This window comes from Trachinotus anak, unplaced genomic scaffold (genome assembly GCF_046630095.1).
Source record: "Trachinotus anak isolate AG129_WGS33_773 ecotype Australia unplaced genomic scaffold, CSIRO_AGI_Tana_v1 ptg000019l, whole genome shotgun sequence".
Taxonomy (NCBI): Eukaryota; Metazoa; Chordata; class Actinopteri; order Carangiformes; family Carangidae; genus Trachinotus; species Trachinotus anak.
In genome coordinates this window covers 14,637,107-14,662,678 of record NW_027273870.1, presented here as the reverse complement: position 1 = coordinate 14,662,678, position 25,572 = coordinate 14,637,107, and the positions used below count along the sequence as shown (strand labels likewise).

Sequence of the window (25,572 nt, the reverse complement as noted above, 5' to 3'; positions counted from 1 at the left end):
AAACGACACGACACAGTATGACACCACCATATAACACCAACCAATCAGCCATATCTAGTGTGTGTATGTGTGTGTGTGCGTGTGTGTGTGTTTGTGAGTGTGTGAGTGTGTGTGTGTGTGTGTGTGATGAGCTCATAGACACCAAACACATCCCTGTGTCTGCTGCAGACTGTTGGCTCCAGTGTGTCATTTAGGGCTGGGTACCGAACTTCGGTTCTTTTAAGGCACCGACCGAAATGCTTCGGTAGTACCGAGTATCAAAACATGCCTCGTCTTTCGGTGCCAAGTTTCGGTACCCAGAGGTTAATCACATGATCAAGAACTGATCATGCTACGATTAGCTGTATTAACGTTACACTTTGCGGCATGCAGGAAAATGTGGTTACGCCCACAGACGGGGTTCACGTGTATCTGCGTTGGGAACTGTAGTTGCGTGTGTGTGTCGTTGAACCGGTTAAACAATGCCACCGAGATCAAAAGCGTGGCTCCATTTCACCAAGATTGATGCCAATAGTGCGCGATGCAACATATGCCAAAAAGTCATTGCTCCGTGTTTGACTGCAAACACGGAGCAACTGCTGGAGACACCATCAGCCAGGAGCGGGCTTGTCTGTGTCCTGAGAAAGCAGACATGTTGATTTTTCTAAAGAAAAACTGCTAAGTGAAAAGTATCCTCAGTATGTAGGATAGTATTAGACACCAACCTGTCACTTGTTTGCAACTGTTTGGCACTGGAAATTATTTGTTGTTAATTTTTTCTGTAAGAAAACTGCCTGGATTGGAAAAATATTGAGCTGAAAAATAAAACTGAAGATTTGTACTGTTATGTGTAATGTAATTTCCTTTTTGTTAGAATTGATTATTATAAAATTGGTATCGAAAAAAGTATCGCTCAGGAACCGGTATTGAAGTGAAGGTATCGGTATTGGTACCGGTATCGAAAAATTTTGATTGATACCCAGCCCTAGTGTCATGTGACTGACCATGACACAGAAACATTTTATCAGATTAAAAACAAAACTTTTCTTTGGGTTCTTCTCCTCCATCATCACTTATTTTGGTTTTAAATGTAGACTCATATAATTTGACTGCTAGTTTTATCTAGTTAGCTTGTTGTAACACAGCTAGCCAGTTACACTTCATGTTGGATAAAGAGGGTTTGGGGAGGGGGGAGGTCATGGGTTCAGCTTTCCATGTGCGGGAGTCTCTGCTTGTTCACTTTAAGGTGAAGCTGAATGTGTCTTGTCTCTTTAAGGCAGAAGTCATGGTTCAAATACACAGGATGCTAAAGTGTTAGCAAAGACCGTCGGAGCCAACGATCTACTGCTGACACAAGGATCATGATGGTGGTTGGGTATTCCTCATTTTGTGTTATCAACTCATTTCTGATGCTTGTGTCTTCGTTTGTGTGTTTGTGTTGTTTTTTCACAGGGTGTGTGTGTGTGTGTGTGTGTGTGTCTGACAGGTATGTGTGCGTGCCGTTTTTTGTGGCTGTGTGTTTATGTGTATGCGTTGAGGCGTTCTTTGGAGCGTGTGGAGTGGATGTCATGCAGCTCCTGCTCCTCCTTCGACTTTATGTCCTCGTACTTCTGCATCCGGCTGGCGTCTTTCAGGTAGCCCCAGTTAGCAGCCAGAGCCATCAGGAAGTGGACCTGAGGGGGAAGGGGTGGGGGGGAGTCAGGATGCACATAAGAAAATGCACAAACTAGACTGCAAACCACTGGATTTCAGTATAATGGCACTTTTAGTCCACCTGAGTTAGACAGGTAGAGCTGGATGAGGTGAATGGTCAGTGGCTGTGGATGTTCTTTATGTTAATGCTCAATGTTCACTTTGTAAACAACAAACAGAAAACAATCAGCTTTACTGTTTTGTACAAACAGGAAATGATGCAACACAAACCAGCTGCTGCCAATCAACGGGAGACTAAAAGAAAGTGCTCTGTTTTTCTAGATCAGTGGTTCTCAACCTTTTCCTCTTGACCTACTTTAACAAAAATGTTGGTGACCCACATCCGACCCTGTAACAGTACGGAGGCCAGAAAATGTCTTCTTTTAATATGATGATTCAGAACTGAATTGAAAGGAGGTGAAAAAAAATGTTGAGGCAGTTTGGTTTTCATTTTAAACCAAAAACATAAAAACAGTAAAAACATAAAAACAGTAAAAACTGTAAAAACATAAACACTTAAACACATAAACACATAAAAGCAGTAAAAACATAAAAACTGTTAAAACAGTAAACACATAAAAACAGTTAAAACATAAAAATATTAAACACATTTTTTTTTCAGTTTTTATTGTCAGAATTAAAAAATGAATAACTGCTTTTTGTAAATCCTTTTATAATTTTTCCTTGTTGAACTGAAGATGGAGAAATGTAGTCAGGTGACGGAGGGAAGTAAAGCTAAATATTTCAAAATAAAAGCCAGAGGATAGAATGGTCATTCTATAAAGTGTAACATTATAAAGTGCAGACAGACAGTTTCTTTATTATCTGTTCATTTCTCTGACTTGGTTCAGATCTGGATCATCTCTGAATGTGAGTTTGAAACTCTGTCTGTAGACCCTCAGGGGAGACTGATGAGTAAACAGCTGCATTATGTAGTATGTAGTTCTGGGTATTTAGCTCTGAATGTTGAAATAAACAGCCTGACGGCTGCCTGCTGCAGATATGATGATGATCAATACCTTTGGCAGATTGATTAGTTCACTATGTGATGTCTGAGGACTGATGGATTTCAGAATAAAGGGTGTAGTGACGGCTATAAACAGTAAACATTAGCTCAACCATATAGAGGAATATGAAATGATGACGGGTGAACGACCATGTGGTAACAATGGAGACCTGGTCACTGTAGACAACACTATCTAGGAAGGACCACACAGTGTATTTACACATAATAATTAATCAGGTTATTAATTCAGGCTACGCAGGTAAATAATACATCACACACTGTTGATCAAATATGTTTCCTCTTAATGCAAAGAAACAAAGATCTTTACCTGTCTGTGTTTTATAATGTTATAGAAGGAACAGTCTATCCTCTATCCTAATTTATAAACACCAGAATTGAACGCTTTGTTATGTTTTACATGTTTGTTGTTGTTTGTTGTTGTTGTTTTAACTCTGACAATAAAAACAGAAAAACATCTGTAATTTGATGTTTTGATGTTTATATGTTTTGTGTTTTATGATTCATGTTTTTATGTTTTTGTTTTAAAATTAAAAAACGAACTGCCCGAATGTACAAGAAACTCAATTTTTCTGTCTGTTTGATGGTGAGCGAGTGTACGATGTGGTCTAGTGCGGACAACATAAAAGTTCCTGTATCACTATATACCACTGACCAGGTTGGGAAGCACTGGTAATGGACCATCAATTTGCTGTCTCACCACCACCCACAGTAAGTTTCTGGAGTGCATTGCACTGTGGGACAATACACTATGCAGCACACTCAACAATCAGCTGCTGTATGGAACACAGCTGTAATCAGCACAGCTGTTTTCATATTACGATGGATCCAATACCGACGTAAAAATTAATGTATTTCAGCTGATCTGGTCTGACTCACACAGTACAGGATATTAGTTAGCAGCTTAATAACAGTTAGCTGCTGAGAACTTGAAGGTCCAGCTATGTCCCTCATCCTGGAGACTAGAACAGAGCTGACAGTGAATACTGGACAGACCAGGTGGACGCACACACCTCTCAGCGAATACTGATGTTGCTCTGTGTCTGCAGCTTGTTTCTGCTGCCCCCAGGTGACCACAGATCTGCTGTTGCAGGTTAAAACATGAATTAAAACATATATGAACCACTTTCTCAAAGCCAGACACTGGCTGAGCTCTGGTGCCCCCTAGTGACCAAATACAGGACACTTACTTTTATTTTTCCCTTCAGTTGTTTGTATTATGTCACATTCCTGCTGAATAAGCCTGTAGTCTTCTGAAACCTGACCTTCTCTTTGACAAACACATCATGAAGACATCCTCTTAGTGCTCACCATACACTGATTCACCTGCCGCAGCTCATTCACCTGTACTGTGTAAAGCTTATGTATCCATGGTTCTTTGTTGGTCTGAGGTTCTTTCATTTTTAAAGTAGGGCTGTCAAACGATTAATTTTTTCATAATTGCAATTAATCGCTGAATTTCAATTAATTGCGATTAATAGCATGTTTTATCACACGATTAAAATACAATTATTTTGCATTTCGGAACTGTTTTCTCTTGCCTGACAACACATAACCGTCAGTCTGTCTGAGCTAGGAGCTTACGTTAGCATGTTTGACGTATAATTATGAAGATGTCTGATAATTTATTTATCTGAAGATGAGCTTTGGATAAGTTATATTTTTATTTTCCAACTCATTTGATCTTCATCAATGACGATTCAGGCATTGGATTTAAACTCTTTAGGTCTCCCGACACACCCCTTTATGCAGAGTGGAACTGTTCCCCTTTTGCTCCCACAGACATGACTTGCCATGAAGAATCTTGCTCTGCCATGTAAAATCTTTGTAGGAAGTGTCTGAGGTAGTAAGGTTGCATAAAATAGTAGCAGCCAGAGATTCTAGAACGTAGCGCTCTATAATCTTTGGTAACAGCACCAGTGACGGTGTAAAATGAAGAATCTTTGGCGGCATGTGATTAACACTAAAAAAGAAATGCACTATGTTCGGTCCTTAATCCCCTCACGATTAACGTGTTAATGCTAACAGCCCTAGTTTAAAGGCTTCAGATTTTTTGTTTACCTCTTTAATAAAGATGTGGGGGAGATGAAGAGTGTTTTTGGGAGAAACCCCACCCCCCAGTGACTGAGCAGGGACCAGCATGTACAGAAAACAGATGGATCGATGTTAATGTCCTTATCTGGAGAGAAATAACCTGACAGCAGTGATCCTTTCCACATGTCAGAGATGTGACTGGTGATTCATCGTCTGTGTTTCTACAGACTCTCTCTCTCTCTTTCTGTTTCTATTATCTGCTCATCTAATGAGAAGTGAAAAAACCCTGAGGACAGAAAATGTAGATGAAAACAGTAAAATACTAGAGAGCAGAAGAACACTGGTGAAATGTCCTGACTCCAGTCCCATAGCCAATCAGATGTCAGAAATAATGGCTCTCACCATGGCGATGACAGCAGCTCCTGCTCCTGCCAGTGCGCACACAAACAGATGGAAGGTCAAGTCCAGCTGCAACACACACACAACACACAAATATGTCATTTTAGTGGAAGAGGCTTTCCTGTTGCTGCAGGTCACAGATCATTATGTCTGCATCATGGTCCTCCCTCCCTCCTTCTCACCTCATTGGATTCACACATCTTGAAGAACTTCTCAGATCCTGTACACACCTTCCTCTCCTCAGAGATGGTCACCGCTCCTTATTAAAAAAAAAAAAAGAAAAAAGAAAAAAACATAATCAGCTACACATCCATCTGTGATGCCCATCAACTGCCCTCAACTGCCCCTCAGACAATTTTCATCTGATTAAAGGTTTTAGTGGGAGCTGCCCAGTTTGACCACAGGGTGCTGCTGGTGGGAGTGTTCAGTCCAAGCCTTTATGAAGCAGGTGCTTTAACAAAAATATTCTTATTAATTATTCAGCCTGTGCAGTGTCTGGGTTTGGACAGAAGATGGCAGCACCGCAGGAGTCTGCCTCCTCCAGTGTCTATAGATTGAATGTGGAGAACAACATGGTGGACAGTGCTGCGACTGCATCAGGTAAACTAACATATGCAATGCATAACACATATGACAACACATAACACATGCATTGATATGCACTAATACTAATATACTTATAGTCCAATTAAATCTAGATGTCAGTCTATTAAGACTGACATCTTAATAGACTTCCTCAATAAGGTCTCTTATCGACGGTGGCCCAGAAAACTCAATGCACTTTGACTTAAGGACACACAAAAACAGACAAATGTGACAACACTCACAACACAACCAAATACACAAATGTGCTGCCAAGGTTAGCCCAGACAACAACAGAAGTGTTTCCAGGGGATACTAAAAAGTGATGCACCAGGCTGAGACACACTTACATTGATATAATATAACACATGTATTATAACACTTCCATATGCTTTTGTGGTTAAAAGATTTTTTCTTAAAAGTCACAAATTATTGAGCAACAAGCGTGTTTCAGCTTGGTTCATCACTTTTTAGTGTCCCCTGGAAATACTTCTGTTGTGTTGTGAGTATTTGAGGCTCATGTGTATGTCACATTGATGAAGATGTTTTCTGAATGTTTGTGTTTTGTCTTTTTGCATGTTTTCTTAAGCTGCATATGTTGAAATGTATCCATTGTGAGAATCAACCTCTACATCCTACACTCAAGGTTTATTGTAGGTTTATGGTGGTATGCTTATTTCTTTGAAGATGTTGTTTGTCCAGATATCCATGAGTCCACTGTTGTGCTGTCCAGATATCCATGAGTCCACATTGAGCTCTCTGGGCCACCATACTTATGTTGAAATGCATCCGTTGTGAGAATCAACCTCTACATCCTACACTCAAGGTTTATTGTAGGTTCTACAGCATGGTTATTTTTTAAGTATTTTCTGGTCTTCATGGACTCAGTTATTTAAAAATCACTGGCTCATTTTTTTTATGGTTCAGATGTTTTTATCTTGTGCACTACCTGTATTTTCAGTACATCCTGTGTTGAAAAGTAAAAATAATTATTGTCCTAAAACACGCACACACGTAAAAGGACACATCCTTCCTCAAGGCATCGGGGACCTGGATAGTAACTCAAACCGTTGTTTAATCATCTAACCTTTAGGTCAGAGGCCCACCTGTCTCAACCCTGGGATGCCTCAGACAAACACATTTTCAGAAGAGCCTGATTGGCTGACAATTTTGTGAGTGATCCAGTAAAAATATAGCAGATTTCAGGTAAACACTCAGAGAAACCAAATCCTGCAAGGTTGGATGGTGGGTCAAGGCGAGCGGGGCTTGGGCAGGACTGAGGGCAGTGACTGCTTTGTTGTGACATCACTAAGTTACAGAAGTCCTGATGGCTCAGTTTAAGGCTTCAGTTTCTGAATACAGGCTGTGTACATCTATCTGTGGACTGAGCCTTTGATACTTTCACGGTGTTAAAATAGAACTTAGATCTGCTTAATAATCAAAAAACACGTGGACATCTACCTTTAGAATGTACGGACCTTTAACCACATGGTTAAGCCACTGCTTAAGTCCCAGGCATTTCAGATCAGTTGGCCCTCCTGAGTACCTGATCTAGGCTCTTCATATTTCCCTCACAGCACATGACTCACTCTGGGCTTCTTCTGGCTCTTTGGCAGTTTTGCTGAGCACACACAGGTTTTTCCATCGTGTGTGCCAGTGTGGTATTATGGTGAATCTCCTGCACTAAGTGGGTGGATGCACACAGTTTTCTGTCAGTAATCAAGCAAGGCAGAGAAAACTGGGTATCCAGGATTATGAGGACCTGTATTCCTCTTCACTGGCCCACTGACACTATTTCAAAAGCAGAGGAGTAGGAGAGACTGAGGATGATTGAGTTTCATCACCCTAGCATGTTTCTGATTGGAGAAATACGATTTGTTGCAACCGTCTCCTGTTGCAACCGTCCCCAGTCTCCCCTACTGCAGCAGATCAGCAGTTTCTCTAATAACAAAGAGAGGAAGATGAGGTGTGTACTACTGTGGTCTGTATGACATCATCAGGCCACAGCAGCATGGAGGGAAAATAACTGTCAAAAAGCAGGTCAAGGTTCACAAAACCTAACTCAGAGAGTCTCTCTTATAATAAGTGTCTGATTAAGGAAATTCACTTTCACAACATTTGACTACACACAGAAGAGACTCTGTGATAACTAATGTTAGCACGTACCAAACTGACGCAGGTCTAGGCACAGGTTGGCCCCCTCCACCAGGCTGGTGTTCTGACACATGGACCAGACATTGAAGTACATGAAGACGGGCAGGCTGGTGAAGGCGGTCACTCCGAGCCACACCAGGAAGAACAGGTAGGCCATGAACATCAGCTGTAGACACAGGCACACCGGTCACATGATGAGTCACATGATGGGTCGCTCATGTGATCAGCAGGTCATTTCATAATCATTTACACAAAATTTACATTTACACAAAAGGTACAACGTTTTTTATTGCTCTACAATAACATATCAGAGAGATCAAACCAGGACTTCTACTTTAGTACTTTAGATTTCGCTGATGAAACTTGTACTGTAGTAGGAATTTTCATACAGGACTTTTACTTGTAATGAAGTATTTTTTCTTTGATGTGTTGGTACTTGAAATTATATATTGTATATATATATATATATATACATATATACATATAATTCCTTATTGAGAAAATGAGAGCCCAGTCAACTTCACTAAAACAAGACTGGCTTTATTTATAAATAAGAAAGACAATATTCTTACATTATTATGACATGTTTTTGAGCAGCCAAATGACAAAAGAAAAAAAAAATTATGACATGTTTTCATCATATACAGATTTCAGGTAAACACCAGCACCAGAAACCAAATCCTCCAAGGTTGCATGGTGGGTCCAGGTGGGCTGGGCTGGGGGCACGGCTGAGGGCACTGACTGTTTTGTTGTGACATCACAAAGTTACAGAAGTCCTGACAGCCTGTTTTGAGGCTCAGTGTCTGAATAAAGGTGTTGTGCATTTCTCTGTGGACTGAGCACTTGACACTTTCACAGTATTAATATAGAATCTAGATCTGCTTTATAATCAAAAAAACACATGGACCTGTTTAGACTATATGGACCTTTAAGCTGCCCTGACTGATCAGGGTTGGTCAGATAATTAGTTCCCACTGAAAATGATGCACAAATATATTGTTGTAGTTTCAGTAAACTATTTAAAAACTGTGGTTTTGAGTAACAGAGCTGTAAATATCAATGCATCACATGAAATTTGTTAGTTGAAAAATGTGCTTACAAACGCAGTCAGGCAGCGTCCGCAGGCGGTGATCTTGAACTCTCCATACAGATCCCTGATGGCTCCGGTGGTGAAGAAGCCCTCGACCAGCAGCAGGACACCAAACACAAAGAATCCAGCAGCAAGGCCGTAGATGATGTACTTCAGGATGTCGATACTGTGGAAGGAACACATGCACACACATTTTATTTATATTTATTATATATAGATATTATATTATATTTATATTTTTATCACCAAACAGGTTAGAGATCATTTGTGAGGCTGGAGGGTGAGGATCTGGTTCTGGGGTGGGGTGGGTTGAAGCTACCAGAATTCTATAGTTTATGATTAAGTAGGAAACCTGTAGAATCAGATAACTCTCATCAACAGTCAGATTTACTTCCTCATAACTCAAAACAGATAGGTCAGAGTCTTTGTCCCTGTGGTAACTCATGTTCCAGTGTTACTGTACATTCAAACAGGCTGACACATTACAACAACACCCCAACTGAGTCTGTCCGGTCATAATATAATAATATATAAATATTAATTTAATGTTTCTGCTGACTATATGACACATATGTAGCCTCCATTTCCTCCAGTAATAACATGCAGTTGCACAAATGGTAAAATAAATAAATAAATATTATTATTATCATGTCTGAGCATTTTTTTTCAGATTTGTTGGTCAGTCACAAATGTCTGTATTTTGTAATCTGGATAACTGTCCTCCAAGATGAACAAATGGCCAAAATTATTACTTTGAAACCTGTTACATCACTAACAAGGTTTAGCCAACAGAGTTAGTGGTCTGATGGTTTGTGAGGTGCATGATCTGGATGGAGTTAAGTTCCCAGCCTGAATGATTGTTTCAGTCTGTCCCTGCTGCTGCCCCTGGACCCAGACATGGATCACAGTAGAACAGTAAATTGATCCATCTTATGATGTTTGGTGTGGAGTAGTGTCAGTTCGTCATCTCGTTTTGACGTCTCGTGTGGTTCTCACTGTGGCTCACTGTTACTCTGATGATCACACTCATCCCTCAGCAGACCTGACGGCATCCGTGCGTCTTGTTAAGGTGGAAATGATGATGGTGACCTGCGTGTCCTCTGCTCTGCTCAGTCACTAACTGTCAATCAAAAGTCAAGTCATCTTTAAACTGCTAAAGTGAATTGTGTGCTCCAGTATTTCATTTGGGTTCAGTTGATGGGAAGTAGCTTCAATTAATGATGCAACAAAATCATTTTTCTGACTGAATTAACATTAATTAGATGTGTAACTATGACTTCATCACATTTCATGAGATTCTGCAGCAGTGGACTGCAAAATACAATGGAAACAGTGCTCCCATTTTCTTTTTAGTGTTTGTTCTTAAGTTGTGTTACTTTGTTTCAAGTGCAATGTGCATAGAAATAATTTGTAATTCATATGTTTGGATTAAAAAAAAAAAGATAATTTGTTACAGTGAAAAATGTAACAAGATAAGCTAAATGTGGCTTCTTGTTATAGGACGAAGGCTATTTGTGAGCAATAAAAGAACTCAGTAAAACACCTTAATGTCGACTTTCTCTGAATCTGAATCTCTGAATTTGTTTGTTATCTGGCAGTTTGTGTGTAGATGGAACATGTTTGAGGAACAGAACAGTGCTGCAAGCTCTCCAGAGAAACTGCACCATGTTGTCACTTCACAGAGGGTTTGAGGGTAATGCTAGTGGGTTTAACCCTGTGATCTGGAGCATAAATTACACTGAGACCAGACAATCAACATCAGAAACAGCTTTGTCTTTAGCCATTTAAGGAGCCAGTGAAGCCCAGAGCTCAGAATCTGGAGTTATAATTCACAACTAACATTATATTTCAGATAGGCTTCACCCTTTAAGGCTTTCACTATTGGGTTCAACTGACTCCGTCCAGTACCATGAGGACCTACACCTACTGAGCACCTACTGTAATAAACAGATCAATAATCACTTCATGCCCAGCCATCATGTGTAATAGTGGACCACACATATGAGCCTCGATGGTCTTTCTGATGAAGCCTCCTGGTGCTGGAAGGGGAGATGAAGATTACTTTTCGTGAGGAGCAGAGTGGGTAGATGAGTGGCTCTCCATACACCGACAGGCAGGAGGGAGAGGGTGCATCAAGAAAATCCAATATTGATCCTGCTGACAAAACCTTCAGTACAGAATGAGTCACAGAGAAACAGGAGACATCCTACAGATAGAAAAAGATGAAAGACCAAGAAATGTCTTCCACTGCCACTCTTCTGTGCAAAGCCTGGGAGGATGAAATTCCCCTGGTGGAGCGCAGCCTAATACTCTCCGGGGATCTCAGCCAGAACGGTGATATGTCTGTGAAACAGCTTCCCACAGCTGATGTGACAGGCACCGTGCAGACTGTAGAGCGCAAACCGACGCTGGGAACCGTGAAATGCAGCCTCTCTAATCGTTCCTGTTCAGCACTGTTTGCGCCTCCTGCCTGGGAAAGAGCAATCTTGTGCCACCAAAGTTCCCATGGATGGCCTGATAACAGCTGGTGCAGGAACAGAAACCATGACACACCTGTGAGCTACCTATCAAAGTCCTCGATAGCCATTTTTTCTGCACTCAGACCAGGAACCAGTGGATCAGCAGAAGCATTGATGAGCACCTTGGGCTTTGGCCGGTACGTACACTCACCACTCACGGACAAAGACAACTAGATAGCACACTGCATGTGTGGCAAACAAATATACCTCTGCTCTGTTGATCCTGCTCCAGATCTGGAGGACCAAATTGAAGCTCAAGTTCCTCTGTCCTGGGTCTTGACCAGGAAATAATGGGAGTAAGGTCCCTGATTTCCCTCTCCCTGGAGAACCATGGATATTTTTTATCATCAGGACTTCCTGCAGCTCTGATTTAAGAGGGACTGTTCCTGGGATGATGGGTCTGTTTCCAGAATTCTTCTGAATCATAAGGGAGTTGTGGTGAACTGTGGTGTGTAACCCTGATCAGCCTGTCCATCCAGCTGTCCATTAAGGACATACACCAAATATGCTCTGAAAGCAGGTGTGCATTTACTTGATGCCTGCAGCTGTAATGGACACAAGCCAAGCCAAAGACCCTGCCACTGTGATCCGTGTTGGTAGAGCAGTGATTGGAGGAGTGCTGTGGGAGCACCTCAGGCTGAGAACAGGCCATTTAAGAGAGACACAGGCAGACATTCCTGTAAATCAGCTGCTGCCATGATGCCATGCAGGTGGTGGAGGCAGTGACTGCTTCAGTCACAGTTTGAGGATGGCACTGGCGGTTTACTGAGCTCATCCACCTGTTCGGGAGGAAGGAGCTCAGGTTCGGCGTACGCCAGCAACAAGACATTGCTTGCTGCTACTGAAGTCTGGAAGGCACACAGGTGGGATCTGTTGGTGAGTCTCGTTGTCAGCTTGTCCTTGCTAATGGGTGGGGTTGGAGCTGTCTCCCAACACGGTAGATGCTGATAGGCCTGGAAAGGGAGGGAACCCATATTTTGTTTGGAGAGTAGGTGGAGACTAGGACTTTCAGCTTCCCAGGTTCAGCTGCTCTACCTGACTGGTAAGGAATGAAAGCTGAGTCCCAATATGTAACCTGGGCTGAGGCTAAACTGCCGGTCATGATATCCAGGGGAGGTGTAGCTGCTTGCTACTGTCCTGATGATCTCAGGGAGCTCATGGACAAGAGCACCTATGTCTGACAGCAATGTCGATCCAGGGACTAACGTGTTTTCAAATGTAAATATTGTGCTAAAATAAGAAATCCCAAAAGGTAAGGTCTGTTAATCTGTGTGAGAAACAAAAGTAAAAAATGTCATCCACATGAGTTTATGAGCCGCAGATCTACACCAAGCTCCAGACCCTCTGATTGGATGGGGGTAGCTGTCAGGGACCAGGGACACATTCTTGGCATTTGCCCTAAGCTTCTTGGCTGATGATAGATGAAGCTCATGAGTTAGCTCATCTGAGAGGCTGGACTCAAGAGTATCAACTGAAGACTGGGAGCTGATTGTCTGGTCTCAGTCTAATTTATATCTGAGATGAGACTGAGGTCCTTTAATCTGGAAAAATAAAAGTAAGAAGGTAAAGTCACTTACATGGTGAACACGTTCAGCATTTCCCCCGGAGCTCTGATGACTTCAAAGTAGTTCTGGAGGATGGTGACGGTGCCGCTCAAAGCCTCGTGGCCACACCCACAGAACAAAGCCACGCCCATGTAGAGGAGGATCGTAGCTATGAGAGAGGCCCAGGGCAGACTACCCACACATCGCTCACAGCACTCCTTACAGCCTAAACACACACAAACAGACACAGGTGTCATGTTGACAGCGTCTTTAACATATTCGCCGTGACTGTTCAATTCAGATGATTCAAATCACCAAACCAGGGCCAACCACGGCTGTTGCTACCCAAACCATCAGTGACAGATGAAGATGTCTCTTCTTCTGAGCATTTCACTACTGCATCCTGGAATCTGCTCAATTATTGTGATTTTTTTATAGATCAGTTTATATGTCTTGTTCATTCTTTTTAAAAACTGAAGGTCCTTAAAGGACAAAAATGTCCACATTAAAAAAAATTGCAATAACAATATTATATATTAATATTATTTAGAGTTAGATATTAGTTAGATATTTTTATTCAAGATCAGTCCATATCATAAGGATTTCAACCCTTTAAATCCCAGTTTGTTTACCACAGTTGTTTTTTTATCAATCATTTCCGATATACTAAATGCTAAGGGGAGATGATAATTACAAATGATGCCATGGAAACCATTTGCTCTCAGTTCTTATGGACATGCAATCACATACAACTTCAAAGCTCAATAGCCTACTGTAACTCATATACAGCAAAGTACTGTACCTGTAAGCTTTAATATTTTATATTCTATTTAGTTTGAAGGCATGCACATGCATGCATATGTGTGTGAGTGAGTGTGTGGGTGAAAGTGTGTGTATGTATGTCCTTAAGGTCCTGATTGTTACTACTTTGTGTACACAGTGTATTATAGACATATCATATGAAAAATACAAAAATGTCCCTAGGGACAGACAAGGGTTAAATCCTTTGGTTTTAGTTTGACCTTTGTCCCAGGGACATTAACACACAGTTTGAATAGATCACAGACACACACCAGTCTGTTTGAACTGGTGGTGAAGCTACGCAGTAGTAACAATGTTCTCACTTACAGTCATTTATGAGAGGATCTGCTCTGACAGTGTGCAGGTACAGATGAAACAGGATAACTTAGACAATCAGTACAGGTGTCATCTCTGGGTCCACACAGACATGTATCCAGAATATATGCAGCTTATCTTAAAGGACTCGTGGGAAACTGCTGGTCTAGTTGCTACAGCTCTGAGCTGTTTAAACCTGCACTGGTCTGGCCCCTAAAGTACAGATGAGGCTAAAACTCTACTGCCACTGATTCATGGATAAAAAGCATGTTGTGTGGATTCATCCATGGATCAGAGAACCGATAACATAGTGAGTGACTCTCAGTCAGAAGTGATGAAGATTTACTGGTTAAGTACATACTGACATGAATAATTAGCTCTCCACGTGTCACATGATATAAGTTTGCAGTGGCTTCGATGCTCCAGTCTTTCAGGTTGTGTGGCTGCAATGACAACACTGCAGAGATGGAGGATGAAACAGGATGAAATGAATTACCTCTGACACAGTTTAACATGAACACCTGAACAGGTGTGAGTTCACTGTGTAACTGACTTATCTTGCATATGCAGGAGAGATTTGGAGGACATGGAAAGGGCAGGGTTATGGTCACTGTGTGTGACCCAGTGGTGACCACTGGTCTAACTGGTAGAGGTGGGCGGATTGATACTACAGAGACTACATCTTGTTTTTGAAGATCGATACTAGCGTCAACAGGATTCAGGCAAGGTTTAGTTCCTCTGTTCTTTCACATCCTTCAGATGTGTCCTTCTTTTCCTGGACCATGAAGAATCCACCTGTTGGAGCCCAACCTATCCCAAGATGCATTGCATGCCAGTAAGCCTAATGAAAATTATATAACAACAAACATCACAGGCAGAGAGCCTGCGGATTAAACTGTTAAATGTAAGTATTGTGTTTCAGCTCAGTTCAACAGCTAACAGTGCAACTGTTAAAACCAAGGGCCTTAAAACCATAAGTTACTGTGAAAAAAAGTTATGTGTTGTTAAGGTTGCTCAGCAACAGGAGCCGTGCTTTGTGATGCAATAGTAAGGGTGGGAACAGCTGGTGATGCAAAGCGAAAATCCTCCATTGCCCAGACTGCCTGATTTCAGTTCAACCTTCATGGTCAAAGACGACTATGAAGGACCACACCTTCATTGACCAGGTCCTCTGAAGGATGTGGCCCCTGAACTGGGAGTGCTGCTGGTTCATCACATCTTATCTCCACCCAGCTACTGGCTGGGTCTATATCCACTAATAATAATAATAATAATAATAATAATAATGCAGGTTTTGATTACAAAGTCTCCATTTTGGACTCCAGCCTTAACACAGACACACAAAAATGTGCACACACACACACGCATACACACACACACACACACACACACACACACACACACACACACACACAGACAAAGATAAAAGATAAAGAGAATCTCCTCCCTCCTTCACCTCTCTGTTGCACAGAGAGGGGTTTGTTTGTCTTTGTGTGTGTGTGTCTATGTGTGTGTGTGTGTGTGTGTGTGTGTGTGTGTGTGTGCGTGCATATGTGCGTGTGTGTGTGCATGTGCATGTATGTGAGTCATCGCGCTACTGAGGTTTAATTGACCAGCCTTGTTGCCATGCCAACAGGGGTGTGGCAGGAGGCTGCTGACCCACTTTGCCTGTAGTGTTGTCATGGCAACAGCACGGCTCTGCGAGTGTTACAGTCACACTGATGCACATTTTCACACACACAAAAAGACTCAGGCAGTGTCTGTGTGCATGGTGTGTTCTGGTTTCAGTTCCAGTTTACACAGACTCCACCTCAATCTACACACACACACACACACAGACTGAGTGTGAGACTGTGATGTAAATGTGTTATTAATATGTGTGAGGGGGTTGTGTTGTTGTCTTGCATATAAATATTTTCATACATCTGCATGTGTATGAGAGTGTGTATGTGCATGCATGAGTGTATGTGTGTGTGTGTGTATTTGTGTGTGAATGTGTGTGTCCTGAATGTCAGCCATGTTATAATCCTCGTTATATTTCCATATTTGGGCTTTAAATGCAGGAAAGACCCAGTGACCTGGTAAAAACTAGGACAGGCTGAACACAAAGATTGTGCGTCTATATGTGTGTGTCTGTGTGTGTGTGTGTGTGTGTGTGTGTGTGTGTGTGTGTGTGTGTGTGTGTGTGTGTGCATGTAGAAAGGTGAGTATATGTGTATACAGTCACCCAACTGTCTCATCATATCAAACAGCTGGAACATCTGCATGACATATCATCACCACTCTGACTCTTATTAACAGATTTACTCCGTTTACTGTTTATATGTCTAATAAGTGACTTTTATAAATATTTATGTTTTTCTGTGTTTTTGTCAATGAAAACACCTCTGGTGCTTTCAGGTGACAGTTGGCTTCATGCAACCTGGATTTTCCTGCTTAATCAATTTCTTAGTGACATTTACATGACCAATGTCTAACACATCATCAGTCAGTGCATCAGTCAATCAATCAGTCCATCAATCAAATCTACTCTCTGCTGACAGTGATAAATCAGCTCATTGAGATAAGACAGGGCAGAAGCCCCAGTTGTTTGGGATCATTGTATGTGTTCACTGTTCAGACACAAAACTCACAAAAGACACACATTCACTGGTCCACACAGGGCCTCACTGCTCATTAGGCAGCAATTTGGACAGTGATGTCTATGTGTGTGTGTGTGTGTGTGTGCGTGCGTGTGTGTGTGTGTGTGCACACGCGCGTGTGTGTCTTAGCTCTGAGAGAAGATTACTGAGGTCTTTCACACAGACACACACACAGGGAAGCGAGAGAACACACACCCACACACACACACACACACACACACACACACACACACACCGGCCTGAACTCCAGAGTCAAAGGCCTGTTCTAATGGAAGATGACAAGTTCACTGCCCATTTAGACCAACATACACTTCACTATATACATATATATGTGTGTGATATGTGTGTGTGTGTGTTTGTGTTGTTTTTTGTGAGGAGTTGTCACTGCACATCAACATCCACACAGTTGCTTTGACACCAGATGTTCTTCAGAGGAGCTGGGAGTGGCAACCAGGAAACAGTGGCAAACCTGTGTGTGTGTGTGTTTCCATGTGTGTGTGTGTGTTTGTCTGTGTCTTTGGGTGCTATTCTCTTAGCTGCCATTCAAGTCTCTCCCCGCCTCTCCATCCCTGTGTGGACTGTAGGAGTGTGTGTCTGTGTGTTAGTGTGTGAGGCAGACAGTTACTGTATTTAACTTTATCATCTCTATTAAGTGATCAGCTGTAGGAGACATCACAGCCACAGAGGACCCAGTCTATGGTCTGAGGAGACTTACATTTGGCAGTCTCAGGTCTCCCTGTGTACACCTACAGCAGCAGGAGATCAGTACAGATGTGCAGACAGATGCTGCTCACTCTGTATTGATACCTATGAAGATGTATTGATTATTGTCATCAATGTTGTTAAAGGTCCATATTTTAACTTCTCCATTGTTTTATTTGAAGTGTTAATATCCATAAGAAGATATATTTATGGTTTTAAGAACCAAAAACCATCTCAGTGTAGTTTTACATCTCCTCTCTCAGACTTCTCTTTGGAGCTCTAGTGACAACAGGTCAGTGAGCCCCTCTTCTGATTAGTTGTCTATTTTCTGTGTGATGCAATGGAAATGTAGCAGATTTCAGGTAAACACTCAGAGAAAGCAAATCCTGCAAGGTTTGATGGTGGGTCCAGGTGGGCAGGGCTTGGGGCATGGCTAAGGGCAGTGACTGCTTTGTTCATGCTTTGCATCACAAAGTTACAGAAGTCCTGACTGTTCATTTTAGGGCTCAGTGGCTGAATACAGTCTGTGTGCATTTCTCTGTGGACTGAGCGCTTTGACACTTTCATGGTATTAACATAGAACACGGACCTGCTTTATAATCAAAAAACACATGGACATCTACCTTTATACAATATGGACCTGTAACCACTGAGTCCTTCAGCAGACTGAGAACCTGTCACCTGATAAATACAAACTCAGCTGGACCAGAACAAACTGTGGTTTTCTAGTTTTAAAGCTTCTACTGAGTGTTAGAATAGCAGTCCCACAGGGCACTGAAACATACTAAACTAAACTAACTAACTAACTAAAGCTGTGTCTGTATTATCTCTTCCATCCATCCAGTTCAACATTAGGCTGTTGAATAACTACTGATTTATAAGATATTCTAATTATGAAAAGAGGAACCTCCTGTCATTTCTCCTCATTGTGGATGTGTGAGGCATCAGAGCAGCAACAGAGACACAGACTGTCAGAATGAAGTCATCCACACTAACAATTGGAGTGGCTCCATGAAATGATGAAACGTGGAAACGCTGCCAGGACTCAGTGACAGCAGGCTCAGGAAGAGTCTTCTGATTCACAGGTGGGAACCACACATCTGATTGTCTACAACACCCGGGGGGGGGGGGGGCAGGAACATTTATAAGGGGGGGTTCCTTGAAGATCTGCCCTAGGAACAAGATTCAAGGGGATCAGTCATCCCCTCATTAGAGTCAGAGGTATCTCAGGTAAAAAGGTACCATGATGGTGGCACCAGAGGAGAGCTAATGAAACACCCAGTATGAGGGGTTCATCTGCTGGGCACCATGAGTATGCTCAGTAAATCTTATAGTTTTGTATTTTCTCAACCACTCCTTCAACCAGTCCTCTAACCAGTCCTCCACCCAGTCCCCCAACTGGTCCCCCAAACAGCCCTCTGGCCAGTCATCCAACCTGAACAACCATCAACCCTCTGATATGACCCACAGCAGTCTATCCTGAAACAGCACCCCTGTGGTGGCAGGTGCACCGGACCTTGCTTGTCACAGTTACAATAACAAATGCACGGACTGTACCAGGAGTGGCATACCCACCTTTGTCACCATGGTTACTATAATAATGGTCATGGTTTGTTTAGGTTTATGAAAAGATCATGATTTGGGTTAAAATAAGCACTTCCTCAACATTACACAATCTTTTTTGTCATGGTTACAACAACAACAACAACAACCTAACTATGAGTCGTAATAACCTGCTGACAGATGACCTATGGGCTCATTTTTTAGCAGGAGGACAGTTTTGTATTTTCATATTTCTCTTGTCTCAGAATCTGTTGACATCAGGACCACAGACCTGATCCAGCAGAGGACCAGTCAGGGTTCAGGGTCAGAATCCAGCTCAGACTCTCAGCTGCGCTCAGTAGAGCTTGTTTTCATTTCTTGTGTCAGTGGGCAGTAATGAAATTACCTGACTCCCTCCTCTGCCTCTCTCACCCCCTGTGGGATTGCTAAGTCCATTTGTATTGACTTGTCCTCTCTCCATCAAGAGGCTTTCTATTAGCGGTGATGATGATGAAATGGATGTGAGGCAGATGGTCTCTCTCTGCTGCTGCCAGCTCTGACCTCTACACTACAGCAGAAACCACCAGAGCTGAGAACATGTTCCATCCTGGACCATAAACCTCCTCTCACTGCTCCTCCTGCTGACCTGGGTAATGTTATTGATGGGGAGTCAGTCTCTCTTGTTCTCATGGCTCCTGTATAACAGTCATTGAACAACAAGTTGTGATGTGGATGTCATCTGAACTGAAATACAGAGCAGCTTTTCTGCTGCTTGTTCTGTGTTTTTGTCATGTGACCTGATGACCTCATGACCTGGTGACCTTGTGACCTGGACCTCCTGCTCCTCCTCCTGTCCCAGCCCGATCTCCTACAAATGTTCTTTTTATTTCCTATTTTATTTTGTAGGGATCATTTTCAGAGGAAATATAATTAGACCAGGTTCACATCGAAGACCAGGTTCACATCCAGAGACCAGGTTCACATCAGAGACCAGGTTCACATCTGTGGTCTATAGTTTGTATGTGATGACATGTTCCTCTCTGTACCAGCTGAGGGCCAGAGTCTCGTGTAATATGGTCCTGATCTATGTCAGCTGTCAGGTGAGAGAGATGGCACTATCACCATCATGTGTTAGTTAATGACTATGATACACAAAAATATTTGTCCAGTACAGCACTACATTAGATGAGTACAGAGCAGTCATGTAAAACAATAAGGACTGAATGCAGGTTAATATGTATATAACATATATATTTATTTTTTAATAACTTGCAGGAGAAAAACTAAAACATATATAAAAAATCACACTTTTTCAGAACAAAACTTTTTTATATGTTGCTGTATTTTAATTCTACTGCATGTTTGTATAATTATTTGCTTTTTGCTGCTTTTTTAGGGCAGCATCAAGTTCCTGAACTGCCCCTCACTCAATTATCTCAGTTTTAAGAATTAAAGGACAACAGCTGTGATAACGCAAATTTTATACCTTTAAGTTTGAATCTCAAATATGTTCTCAACCTTTTCCAGCTCAAGTCCCACTTTAAAATCTCAAAAATGTTGGTGGCACTCATCCAATCCTGTAACAATACAGAAGCTGAATGATGCCTTCACTTGTTATTTTAATGATGAGCATGAGCAGTCAATGAGCATTCAGGACTGAATTGAAACAGAGGAGAATCAGTTTTCCTTTCTGTTTGACAGGGTCACTTGTTGATTCATTATCTGTCTCTGACTCTTTCCTTTAACTCGTCCTGTTGTTCACCAGCTGTCTGTTTAGATCCTCCAATCTCAGCTGTGGAAGTGATCCTTTAGAGCTCAGTAAGGCTGAGACAGAAAATAAGTATGTAATAAGGTATGGTCCAACGACAACATTAAAGTCCAGTCATTGACTTATCACAGTGAAGATCATTTTCATTTTAAACATTTAAAATATTATCTACTCACATCTTTTTACCAAAATTGTACTGTTTTAAAAATGATTTGTCGGCCCACTTGCAAGACTTTCACTGACCACCAGGTTTGAAACCATTGCCTTTATGTCCAAGTGTCAACCCACTGTGGCGTCACCCATTGGTTTGTGAATTGTCGTTTTGAAGGTGGAGCTGAGGAGGAGTGAGGGGTGGATCTCTACTCTATCCTGATTGTCAGGCAGGTTGCCAGGTGTGGTACAGTCTGTCAGTCACATGGTAGCCCCACCCTAATGCATACCCTACTTTATGGTCTATTTTCCTCTAAATGTGACCATAATTAAAAAAAATGAACTCATATTATATTGAAGAAGGCTTCAAAGTAGAGATTGAGACCATAAACTAATTAGGTAAACGTTAACTGAGGTAATAAATCAAGTGAGAAGTAGACATTTTCACATAGACTTCAATACAATCAGGCTTCTTTTTGCAACCAGTGGAGTTGCCCCCTGATGGTCATTAGATAGAATGCAGGTTTAAGGCATATATTCAGTCTATGGTTACAATGTTAACCATGTTGCAAACTGTTTTAAATGGCACCTTTGGCCTCTACTAATGTCTGTACTGTATGAACATCAATTAGCAGACTGAACTTGTGTCAACCATCAGAGTGAATATCAAGTTATTTAGAAGTTATTATAAAGAAAAGATATCTGTATAGTAGGTAGTGGAAGTGATTCATATGTTGATCAGTAGTTTGGCTGCTGAGAAGATACTTAAACATGAAATTACACAATCATACAATAATAATAATAACGCCCATATTGACAACTATGATCAAACTAATAAACCTTTTCTGAAGCTTAACTACAGATTAGCGCGTATTGATTAATGGCATATTAACTACTAGTTCCTTTCCAGTCAACCCACAGTTACACAGACTAAACAAGAGATTCAAGCAAAGTCAAATCTCAAATCTCAGAAATCAAAGGTACAGGAAGATCAGACTTCCTCTTTTAACATCTGTCAGATCAGACAACATGAAACTTCAATGATGAATTTGTTTGGTTTTTAGGTTCAGAATCTTCTCAGACCCCATGAGTCTGCTCTCAATGATCCATGATCACAGACTGAAATCTGTGCTAAAAATTTAAAACTTAAATTTCTCATTAACAAAACTCTTCAGACCTTAGTCCGGGTCTTTGTAGGGCTTCCTTCAGAAAGCAGTTCCAGCTACAGTCTTCTTGGGTTTCTGAGACTCTGAACCTGGATCTGGTCAGTGTATCTCAGTCCTCCTGTCAGATCCTCTGCAAAGTCTCTGTGAACTGTCCACTTCAGGTCTCTGTGCAGATGGTCTGTGGGGTTTCAGCCTGGACTTGTCTGATCCCCTCAGGGACAGTCAGAGACTGGTCCTGAAGACTCTCTAGTTCTGTCTTGTCTGTTTGCTTCAGGTCACTATGGAGCTGAAAAGTGAACTGAGTCTCAGGTCTGTGGACTCTGGATCAGGTTTTCCTCAGGACCTCTCTGTATTTGGCTTCATTCATCCTTCATCAGTTCTGACCTGTCCCCCTGTAATTGCTGCTGAGGAGCCCTCCCACATGATGCTGCCCTCTCATGCTTCACTCTAGGGATGCATGTCACTCTGGTGTCTGGAGGTCCAGACTGGACCATGGTTGCCATGGTTACAATAATAAACATGCGGTCTGTATGGAGAGTGGTGTACCTACCCTCATCGCCATGGTTACCATAATAACGGTCATAGCTTTGTTGGGTTTATGAAAAGATGGTGATTTGGGTTAAAATAGGTACTCCCTCAATATTAGACGATCTTTGTTGTCATGGTTACAACAATATCAACAAACGCTTATGGATAATAGAAACAACAGAAAGTGCTACTTTCACATGGGGATCGAACACCACTCTCCTGTGATATATTCCTTTGTTTTGTTGATCCATCCATCATCCCCTAACCTCCTCCTGATATGGACTTTGTCGTTCTACATACTACATCAACGCACTTTTCCGTTTGCTCCTCTCATCATTACTACAGCCACTAGATGTCACCTGGCAACAAAATCTAAATAAGTGTCATAATAGCCTGCTGACTGACGACCTATGGACTTGTTTGTTACAGTCTAGAAAAATAGCATCAAAGCTCTTATTATAACAATGTAATGTCTTTAACAGCCATCCTGCATTTTTCTTCATCTTTCCCTGTCACCTGTGCTGCCACATCATCACACACACCTGTACCCCATCTGCTGTTTGCGTCCTGTTTATTAAATGAAGATGGACAGAGGGACAAGGAGGTGTGAATAGATGAATAGAGGGAGAGGGGCTGAGAGCCTTTCTGATTGGCTAAAACAGGTTCCTTCCAGAAAAAAAACACATGAATCTGCCTATCACGCTACAGGAGACAGTTCCACGACAGTGTCACCATAGAGACAACGTTAATAAATGTTCACACAGCGATTAATGCAAATAATTGTTTATTTTTCATCATGGTGTGTTTGTGAGTCTGTGTGAGCAGTGCTGCTCATGTCTGATTCAGACTGAAGGTGCCATGAAGAAAATGGACACGCCCATTTTCACTGCTGACAACAACAACAAAAATATGGAGGGATGTGATGAAAAACATGAAGATGAAATCTGCTAAAAATACAAAAACACAGAGGACGGTGGTTTAAAATGGGCTGGGTATGATCTGAAATGGACGGAAGTGAAAAGGAGAAAAAAAAGGCTGGGAATGAGGGAGGGAGAGAGGGTGTCAGAGTGAGATTGAGGTAAGTGAGAGATGAGTCAAAATAGATGGAAGAGACAGAGAGAGAGCGAGAGAGAGAAAATCAAGTCTGAAATAGACTGAGTCAGAAAGGCTGAAGAAAACTACAGAAAGGGAGAGGGCCAGTAAGAGGGAGGGAAGAGGAAAATGGAGGGAAAGGGTAGAGAGCAATACAGACACTAGAAAAAAAAAGGGTGAGAGTGAGGGAGTGAGGGAGCGGGGAGAGGAGAAGAGGTTCAGACAAGCGTGAAGCATCAACAATGGAGCCGAACAAAGAAAACCCCAATGGAGGCATCAATCACTGCTCCACTTATCTCCGTCCTCCTCAGTCTCACTCTTTATTCTAAGGTTTTGCCCCACACTCCCTCCTCCTATCTGCCCCCACCCTCCCACCCACCCACCCCCCCTCCCCGCCACTCCCACCTCCTCCATCCATCCATCCATCTGTCCTTCCATCTGTCCATCCAGTCTCCAAAACAACAGCAACCCTCCAGTGTCTGCTAGCTCCTCTCATCCTCACCCCAAACAATCTGCTTTGTCCCACGTCCACTCATCCAACACACAGAACTGAATGGGCCAGTCTAATTCCTGGTCTTATCATAAGCGCACACATAGCTGGCACCTAAAATTCCCAGCCTGTTTTTCCATTTCTGCTCAACAGAGTGACGAGAAAAAAAAAGTGTATGTGAAAATTAAAATGTACAAACTGAGAGGTGATGCTGTTGTTACTGCAGGACGTGGACGTTATCTCCATCTCTGCCCACAACACACACACACAAAGGAATCCCATGATACCAGGAGAGATGGATGAACAGAACAATGGCAGAACGGTTCATCTGATGAAATATAAAAGAGAATACACTGTTCCTTATCCTACCTTTCTGGCTTTGCGATTCATCCATGTTTTCCTCCATTGTGGCAGGTTACAGTCCTTTTGTCTCTGTTTCGTGTGAAGCTGTTTAAAGCCCCTTGCTAGCTCTCAGCACACTGTGTGTGTGTGTATGTGGGAGGCTGTGTATGTGTGTGAGTGTTTTTTTTCCCTCCCTGCAGATGATGGAGGCACAGGGAAGTCCCTGTTTCAACGCTCTGCTCTCTCTCCTCTCTCCTCCAGCATCACTTCATCTGTTCACAGCTTCAGTTCATTCTGTTAATTTTTATTTTCATCATGTCTGCATCAAATAAAGAAAAAACATGAGTGGAATCAACAAAATTCAATATTTCTTTCATTTAAAACTATGAGTCAACAGTGAGAATCAGAAACAAGGCAAACAAAAGCATTCACAGTAAACAGTAGATTTTAATTTTATTTCACAGTTTAATGTGATCGAACCGTAAAAATCACTCAAGGAAACAAAGAATCAACCTCTGGAGCTGAAACATGAAGCCAACACTTAAGTAACAAAACCTGCAGTTCTACTAATGACCACTAGAACCTGGCTCCAACAGTAAGTTAAGAGACTGTATATAAAACTGGATGTGGACCCTGGGTCTGAAAAGAGAAGCCAATGCTGAAGTCCTTTAAACCTGCATTCTATCTAATGACTAGTGGAGGGTGACTCCACTGGTTGTAAAAAGAAGTCTGACTGTATTGAAGTCTTTGTGAAAATGGCCCAAATTCTCACTTGATTTACTACCTAAACTTTTCCTAATGAAATTGTGGTCTTAATCTCTAGTTTCAAGTCTTCTTCAATACAACATTATGTTCATTTTTAAAATTATGGTCCCATTTTGAGGAAAACAGATCATAAAGTAGGTTATGCATTAGGGTGGGGCTACCATGTAATTGACAGACTGTGCCACACATGGCGACCTGCCTGACAATCAGGATACAGTACAGAGCAGGTCAGATCCACCCCTCACTCCTCCT

The 25,572-nt window shown here is 41.9% G+C and overlaps 1 protein-coding gene across 1 annotated transcript; it reads right to left on the bottom strand.

Annotated features, from left to right (window-relative positions):
* Positions 1-843: 843 nt before the first annotated feature.
* LOC139636449 (neuronal membrane glycoprotein M6-a-like) lies at positions 844-24,749 on the bottom strand. The gene is made up of 7 exons (XM_071504537.1): positions 24,583-24,749; positions 13,051-13,243; positions 8,964-9,120; positions 7,877-8,030; positions 5,311-5,387; positions 5,132-5,197; positions 844-1,652 (listed from the first exon to the last, which is right to left on the bottom strand). Exons 1-7 carry the CDS (start codon positions 24,617-24,619, stop codon positions 1,500-1,502), a joined length of 837 nt encoding a protein of 278 aa, XP_071360638.1. The 5' UTR covers positions 24,620-24,749; the 3' UTR covers positions 844-1,499.
* Between the last annotated feature and the right edge of the window lie 823 nt (positions 24,750-25,572).

What these genes read in the sequence shown, in the direction of transcription:
- LOC139636449 (XM_071504537.1), bottom strand. Translation starts at nt 24,619, where the DNA reads ATGGAGGAAAACATGGATGAATCGCAAAGCCAGAAAG. An exon ending in ATGCTGAACGTGTTCACCAT is followed by an intron (nt 9,121 to 13,050) that starts GTAAGTGACTTT and finishes TTCCTTCCACAG; the next exon opens with TATCGACATCCTGAAGTACA. An exon ending in CCTAGACCTGCGTCAGTTTG is followed by an intron (nt 5,388 to 7,876) that starts GTACGTGCTAAC and finishes TTTTTTAATAAG; the next exon opens with GAGCGGTGACCATCTCTGAG.